Source organism: Eufriesea mexicana, unplaced genomic scaffold (assembly GCF_001483705.2).
Source record: "Eufriesea mexicana isolate 0111107269 unplaced genomic scaffold, ASM148370v2 scaffold5212, whole genome shotgun sequence".
NCBI lineage: Eukaryota > Metazoa > Arthropoda > Insecta > Hymenoptera > Apidae > Eufriesea > Eufriesea mexicana.
The window spans coordinates 355,580-363,548 of record NW_016913161.1 but is presented as its reverse complement, the minus strand read 5'-3'; the positions used below and the strand labels follow the sequence as shown (position 1 = coordinate 363,548).

General features: G+C 39.3%; 1 protein-coding gene across 1 annotated transcript in view; it reads right to left on the bottom strand.

The window, feature by feature from the left end:
• The window catches only part of CycD (cyclin D), a 78,384-nt gene extending 72,492 nt beyond the window's left edge, over positions 1-5,892 (bottom strand). Inside the window, exon 1 of the mRNA XM_017906264.1 lies at positions 4,658-5,892. Coding sequence (XP_017761753.1) covers positions 4,658-4,855 — 198 coding nt within the window. The 5' untranslated portion in view covers positions 4,856-5,892. The remainder of the gene's footprint in view (positions 1-4,657) is intronic.
• Between the last annotated feature and the right edge of the window lie 2,077 nt (positions 5,893-7,969).

Below are 7,969 nucleotides of genomic sequence, written 5' to 3'. Positions count from 1 at the left end.
AAAGAATTTTTAACAAATTTGTTAAATATTTATATAATTAATTAATAGTAACGTTAGATCCTGCTAAATAATACGCAATTAATATTCAAAAATTATCCTGAGAATATTCTCCAATTCGAATTAACCTAACAAACATTTGTCAGTATATACTATACTAATAAATTAGTATTAACAAATTCGAATTCGATTTAAAGAGAATTTATGTGCCATTAATTTTGCAACAGCGATCGATTCGCGAATATTAAACGAATATTAAACAAATTCGCAATTAGTATGTACTTGACATTTATAGTTCTAATTATAAGCGTAGTGTAAGTACCTTGAGTGCTCGCTGTTATACGAGCACTTGTGAATTGATAAAAAGTGAAATCGTAAGTTTTGATATCAGATTAGGACTCGGAATGTACTTGACACTAAAAATCGAAGTAAAAAGATCCTGGATTTTCGAGTGACCCAACGGTGAACCTTGAGTTCGGGAACTAATCGATTTCTTTCGAATAATTTAATCGTTGAATTTCATTAGAAGCGAGGAATATTCGACACGGACATTTTTATGTATAATTTAAGATCGAGTTTTGATTGAATAATTAATTTTCAATGTAAGAATTTCATCTTTCTTTTTCCTTTTCTTTCCTTTTCCTTTTTTCCCTCTTCTCTGGAAAGTAGATACGAGAGTTAATGTTATATTGCATAAGAGATTTATACTCTGACAGATTAGATAGATCCCCGTGTGGTGTTCTTATCGATATTTAGAAAATGAGTTATACAACCGCGATTTTAAATATCTTAATCCAGTTTTGTGACAGTGGAGGATTAATTGCGTTTGGAATGCGACGATTTTTGGCAACGATTTCTAATTTAATGGGGTTGCGTCACTGGATTAGAAAGCATGGGAATCCCTACCTGTACGGATTAATAACCTTCCACCTAATCGATTTCTTTGTAAAATTGAAATCGCGAAATCAATTCCATTTCGTGGGCGAAAAGATTCAAGTCTACTTTAGGGAAAAAATTGCAATTGTATTATTTAATTAACTAGAAAATAATAATAATGGGTTGGAGTCTAAAAATGGAAAGAAATTTTAATTTAAAATTGAAATCATATCAATCGTTTGGAAATTCATTATGAAGTATGTATAAGTAATTGTGTTAAGAAGATTAACACTTCTTGTAACATAAGAGTTATCAAGAGTATGGAGAATAAAAGGAAGCAAGACAAAATTTGATCAGGTACTCGTTTACTATAATTATAGTATGGAATTCAGACTACTGGTGGGAAAATAGTATATGTAGTATATATAGCATAAATATAGTATAAATATTTTTACAGGATCTAAATGATAATGCAATCCTAATGAACTTTAATGCAATTAAAATCAATTTCCCTTTTAATTTTTAGGCAACTAAGTTGCACGTTCCTTATTTTATTTTAATCACTATACAACAAATTTTAGGATAATCCCATAATCCTACTATAGGACTACATATTACAATAATATATTTCTCCTCTTATTCATCATCCAGTGATTGAAAAATGAAACAATGTAACCTCAAACATAATTCCTCGCTACTCAACATGCCTCAAACGAAAATGAAACCATAACTACAATGTTTCACTTCCCAATATTAAAAATAAAACACGAATAGACCACAGAACTAAAAAACAAAAAGATACCTAAAAAAGAAGACTACCACCATCGATCCCCAATTATCAATTTTCACATCAATTTCCTACACACAACCAGCACCTAAACCCAAATCACCATTCGAGCATCCAAAAGACTAAGGATTACCGTTACAAGAATTAATCACTCATCTAAAAAACAAGAAATATCTGAAAAAAATAAAGGCCATCACCATCGATCCTCAATTATCAATTTCACATAAATTTCCTGCATATAAGCAGAACCTATACCCAAGTGACCGTTCAAGCAACCAAAGGACCAATGATTACCGTTACAAGAATTAACCATGCATGTAAAAAGCGAGAAATATCTGGAAAAAGTGAAGGCCATCGATCCTCGATTATCAATTTTCACATTAATTTCCTACCCAAACCCAAAGCCAAAAGACAAAGATTACCGTTATAATAATTAATGACATACATAAAAAACTAGAAATATGTGAAAAAAATAAAGACCATCAATTTTCAATTATCAATTTTCACATTAATTTTCTATTCAAACCTAACCTCAAAAGATAAACGATTATCGTTACAAAAATTAACCATACATCTAAAAATCAACAAATATCTGAAAAGAATAAAGGCCATCATCATCCTCCATCCTCGATTATCAATTTTCACATTAATATCCTACCGAAACCTGAACCCAAAAGAGACAAACGACTGCCGTTACAAGAACCAATCACACTAGCAAAAAGAAGGAAAAAATTAAGTTAAAATGAAAGAAGAAAATGGTACTTTGTAACCGGACAAAGTCGCCGAAAGGACCACGGATACTTCCATTGGAAGCACGCTCAGGAAAGTAGCCATTTAAACGTATCCACGGGCCTGGCAGACTACATTGTCAGCGGGCAGGAGTCACGTTGAAAGGAAAAATGAACGTGGAATCGCGCAATTCGATCCGGAAGCGGGGAATTCATTACCATGGCCGTCGAAGGAAGTCAGACGCGAAAGGGGATTACACGACAAGAATCCGAGGCGGGATCTGTCTCCGTTTTCGTTCCTGCGATACCTTTTGCTTTCGCTCGAAACTCGGGTATTTAATCTACGACGAAATCGTGGGAGAAATTACGTATTGTACATATGTACTAAGAGTTCCAATAGAATCGCGTAATTAAATAAATTTTAAAAATCAATTGTACGATTGTGACACAAAAATTATTTCTGAACGAGCCATGGGGCTCACTCCTTCGATATTCGAGAAATTTCTATTCCATTGCTTGGGAAATTGACAACGACAATTTTTAAATCTGACGTTCTCTTTGAGAAATAAAAGAAGATAGTTTACGCCATGTTTTGAAAGAATGAAAACAAATCGCCAAGATTAGGTTAGGTTAGAAAGTCGATAAACTGTAAAATTACCTTATTATTTCTACTTTTTCAATTTATTGTCTAACCTAACCTAATTCTTGTTTAAGAATTTTTCAACTTATTCAACAGACTTCACTTTTCAATTCGATCGATTTAAACAAATTCATTACTTAACCTAACCTAATTCCAGTTTAAGATTTTGTTGACTTATTTAACGAACTAAAGTCAGATAACCAAGATTGGAAAGTGTCATTAAACAACAGAATTACCTTTTTACTATTTTTAGTTTCCTGATTGTCAATTTAAAAAAGTTCCTCACCTAACCTAACTTTTTCTACACAAACATTGGCATATTTTACGGTGTTTACCATTCAACATAATGGAAGCTAATGTTCCAGTATTATGATATAATTATCCACGAATACTACAAGGAATAACACCTGCAAAGGAAAAGAATTTATAAGAAAAAGTATCCTTTTTATGACCAAAATATGTCACCACGCGTCAGACTAGGAGCAAGCTCAAAGAAAACCGAAAATATCTCTTTTATCGGTTACGTCTCCCTAAGCGGGCTGAAACATCAGTTTGAAACTTCAAACGACGCCGTCGATCCGTTACAAAGTATTAATTACGAAGTTTGCCGATCGGTAGGCAGTTGGCAAGGCTCGGTGACGCAACGCGGAGCTCGCGCGGATCCCACTGACATGATTCGCCTCGTCAATGACGGCGAAAACGCCGCGAGCGCGCCGCCAGCAAAAGCCGTTGCGTACCTACGCAACAAGCGTGTTTTTTAAATTTTAAAGGGACCCCGGACGCGTGTTCGACGTCACCAGACGCCTCTCTCACGCTCGGCGGCCAAAAATAAGCCAACGTTCCGTTGCGCGACTCTCCACGGGTCACCCGAAGCAGAGAAACCGATAGACGAATCTGCCTGATACCTCCGACGCCAGCGACAACCGGGATTCGACGAATCCCGCGTCACGCGATCTCTGCCAGACGAAAAACCCAACCACTCCGCGCAACGGCCTGCTAATGTCCCCGATGACAGACAGAATATACTCTCCACGTCGCCTCGCGGTGACACTTGTTAAGTATTCACAGATGGAACCTCGAAACGAGAGCGATCGGTTTACTCTTACGCCAGGAATAATATAATAACGTCTCGTTACGAGTGCTCGCTCGAGGTATTACTGTTGATAAATAGTTGCATGGAAAGCCCATGCTCGCGAGAGATTAGAAAGAACGCTTACGTAACGCGAATATTTATCGGCTAGCCCGTGAAAAAGCGACGCCGATAAGGAGACCAACTATGTATCGATTTTCTAACCTAATCGATTTACTTGGACCGATTTAATTTTCGTTTTATTCGGGTTCGATTTAAGTCTCGAGTAGACGCGAACGAACTTGCGTGATGAAATACGCATATGACAGTATCGACCAACGTAACCCTTCCTCTGGAAAAAGTTGGAGACGTACGCGAGACGCGACTCTAGCGCGAAATTATTTTCCACGGCCGCTACAGGGGTGCCACCTGGACGCCGCGGTGACGTTCGGGAAACGATAGGTGGAGTTGGCGAGCGATAGCGAGAGACGCGATAAGGGTGGGTTAATGGAATTTTGGAAAATTCAAGGGCGACACGTGGACCGGAAACAGTTGCTCACCTCCAACATCCACTCCGCGACGATCTTGCGCATGAGCGGCGAGATGTCCTTCTGCACGCACTCGAAGTAAGAACTGCTGGGCGCGTATCTCTCCTCGGTTTTCAGCAGATTTTGCAGCACACGGTCATCGCCAAGTAGAGCGGGATCAGCGTAGGCTCTGCACTCAGTCTCGGTGGTCTCGCAGCAAAGCAGATCCATGTTCCCGTGGCGTTTCTAACCTCTCGAACGCACACGCACACAAGAGAGAAACGGTGGCGGCGGCACAGCCTCTCCTCCTTCTTTTTCTCCGGTGACTGCTCGCGATCCAAGATATTCCGGTGTGTCAAGCTTCTCCGCCACGCACAGACTCGGGGATCGGCCGTTTTTTTCTCTCCGCCTTCGTTTTTTCCGTCCCTTCTCACCGCCGTCGTCGTCGTCGTCGCCGTCGCCGTCGTCGTCGCGGTGTCACTTTATTCACGTGCCACGTTGCCAAACCGTTTTTCGCCGGCGCGACCAGACAGAGCATGCACGAATCGATCGTAAAGATATGGCAGAAGTTCACACGAATTCGCACGGAAAGACGCTCGCCAGGACACTCAACACTTCACAAAATATAACATACATACACGCGTGCTGTGTGTACGCGTGTATACATACACGTATAGGACCTTGGTTTCGGGCAATGACTCCGAATATCACTCACCTAGAGGCCGTTTACGCGAAAACAATATATACAACACGGGACTCGGGGTTCGACGACGTGAAAAAAAGCCGGCGTACGGGTTTTATTATCCCCTTGCTTCATGCACAACACACTTTCTTTCCCGTCTCTGGTGTTCTCTCGTCTGACGTGATTACTGGACTCGTAAAATGCGCTTCTTTTTTTCGTATTTCGGCTCTCCTGTTTTCTCTGCGTACGTGCGTATATATCCTCGTATCGTCGGAGCTGCCTCTCGATCGAACTCACGGGGGAAAGTACGGGACGAAGAGCTCGAACACACACTAGTATGAATAAAAAAAAAATCGTTCGAAGGGACGTAGGACGTAGGACGTAGGATTGTAATAAATAAGCGTAGTTCGACCTCGTTGCTCGTGTTTCGTCGAGTAGAGTTGTGTCGTAGGTTCACGGTGTTGCGGTAGGTGCACGATACGCGAAGAAACCGTTTCCCTTTTCAAACGAGTCTGCTTACAGTCGATTTAAATGTCCTGCGATGCGAGCCTAGTCTTATTCACTTTCTCACGATCCGACACTGGCGACTTACCAGGTCAGAATGCCGCCGGTCTTCCTGCCGTGGTTCGGTCTTCTCCGGTTCGTTCTTTCCGAAGGGGTGGTAGGTGCGTCCCCACCATCTCGGCGCCAAACGGTCACATGACCACGGATCGATCCCTACCACCAAGGCGCCAGCGTGTCACGTGAAACGTAACTGTCCCCCCACCACCGGCCGCTATGACTGGGGCGCCAGTGCCGGATTCGCATCGTGTAACAGGAACCCAGCGCGACTGCCACCTACAGGGTCGCCACCTTCGGCGTCTCGTGTTATTTCAGGGACGACTACGAGATCCACGGAACCAAGGTGATAGCGTTTTAACCTGCCGTTCGGGCCCACTGTGACCTGCCAAGGTTTTTTCAGTCAGAATCATTCGTCTAGCCCCTTCTGTGTCGTGCGAAATTCATCATTTCCGCTGGAACCTGTGAACAGGTGAAAATATTTCGTCGTGAAATTCGAATTTTTTAATTAATACGTATGATGAACTTTCGAATGGAATGCGAATATTAAAGTATTTTTTCTTTCTTTTAGGGGTGGAGTGGAGTTTATGTTTCCTACGTGAGTTTGTGTAGACAAAATTTTTTAATCTCGCAATATCTGTAAAAAATAATTCCCAGCTTAGAAAGAATATATATAATGTTTTTGAATAATGGAATAACGAGTATAAATTAACCATATTTCTATAGTAATTTTGTTTCCTTGCTTTCTATAATATATTATCGATACCACGTGGACGTTATATAAGAAACGTTTTCCTTTGGTGGAATACCATGACTCACTAGGAAATCAATAAGACGTAACCTGTTGAAATCTCGAAAGCTCGAATGTTTCCATCGCATATGTTTCAATAAATCATTTAATCATTCTATTATCACCTTTGTTATTTTGTCCTTAACGTACTTTACGTCAATAAATCGTTAAAAAAATTATTTTCGAAGAAAATTATTTCTAAAAATATTTTTCTCCCAATCACGATAAAATTTTATGGGGAATATTACTCAGTGATCCCTAATTACGTTTAATCGAACAATTTTCGAAATTCGATATTCACGCCGAATGGTGGCCACGTTTGAACGTCTAATAACATGGCGTAGGGTTCCATGTGATCACAATCCGATATTGACTCGAGAGAGTTCGGACAAGTCCGGACTCATTCGTTTTCATTCGTTCATATACAACGTCGAAATTCTTCGCGTTGCTCTTTGCTATCAAATTTTCCGGTCTTTTCGAGTATCTTACCGTTTCTTATCCATTTTTCGTAGTGCATGGATTAACCAATCGTCTCGAGAACCTTCGTACGGCGACTCGTAAAAGAAATATTACTACGAAGCAACGAAGAGCTCTGTTCCACAGGCAAGAACAATTTTCCTCAGGTGTCTGTTCTACACGTGACGAGAAACGAAAAATTCCATCCTTCTGTCGAGAACAGCCGAAGCAGTGAATTACAAACACACCGTCGTTAAACGTGAAATAAAAGATCGAAAGATATACGATAGGTTAGGAACCATAAACCGTGGGATTGCAAGGGATTACGAAGTACGCAGGTCACCTCAAATTTCCTAAATAGCATGCCATATTTTCTTCCTGGTGGAATAACAGCTTCCATTTTCGAGTAAATCGCAAGCTACGAGTAAGATATAATATCACATAATCGACGTATGCGATCAGGTATGAAAATAAAACCTCAAATTATAACCAATTTTTCCGTAAACACATTTTCGAATAATTAAATAGAAATATTATGTGTAATCGTTTAAAATCACGAAAATTACCTAAAAATTAGAAAAATAATTAGAAAAGAAGAGAAATAAGAGGAAGAGAAAAGAAAGAAATAATTAGAAAAATAGATTAACCCACAAGAGATATTTAGGTTATGTACTATTCATGCATATAAAGTAAATATTTACGTATTATATTTAGGTTAAATATATTAATTACATATATATTAATTATAAGTATTATATTTAGGTTATGAACTATTTACGTACATAACCTAAATATCTCTGCGGATTAATCTATTTTTCTAATTATTTCTCCTTTCCTCTTCTTTTATTGTACACGAATA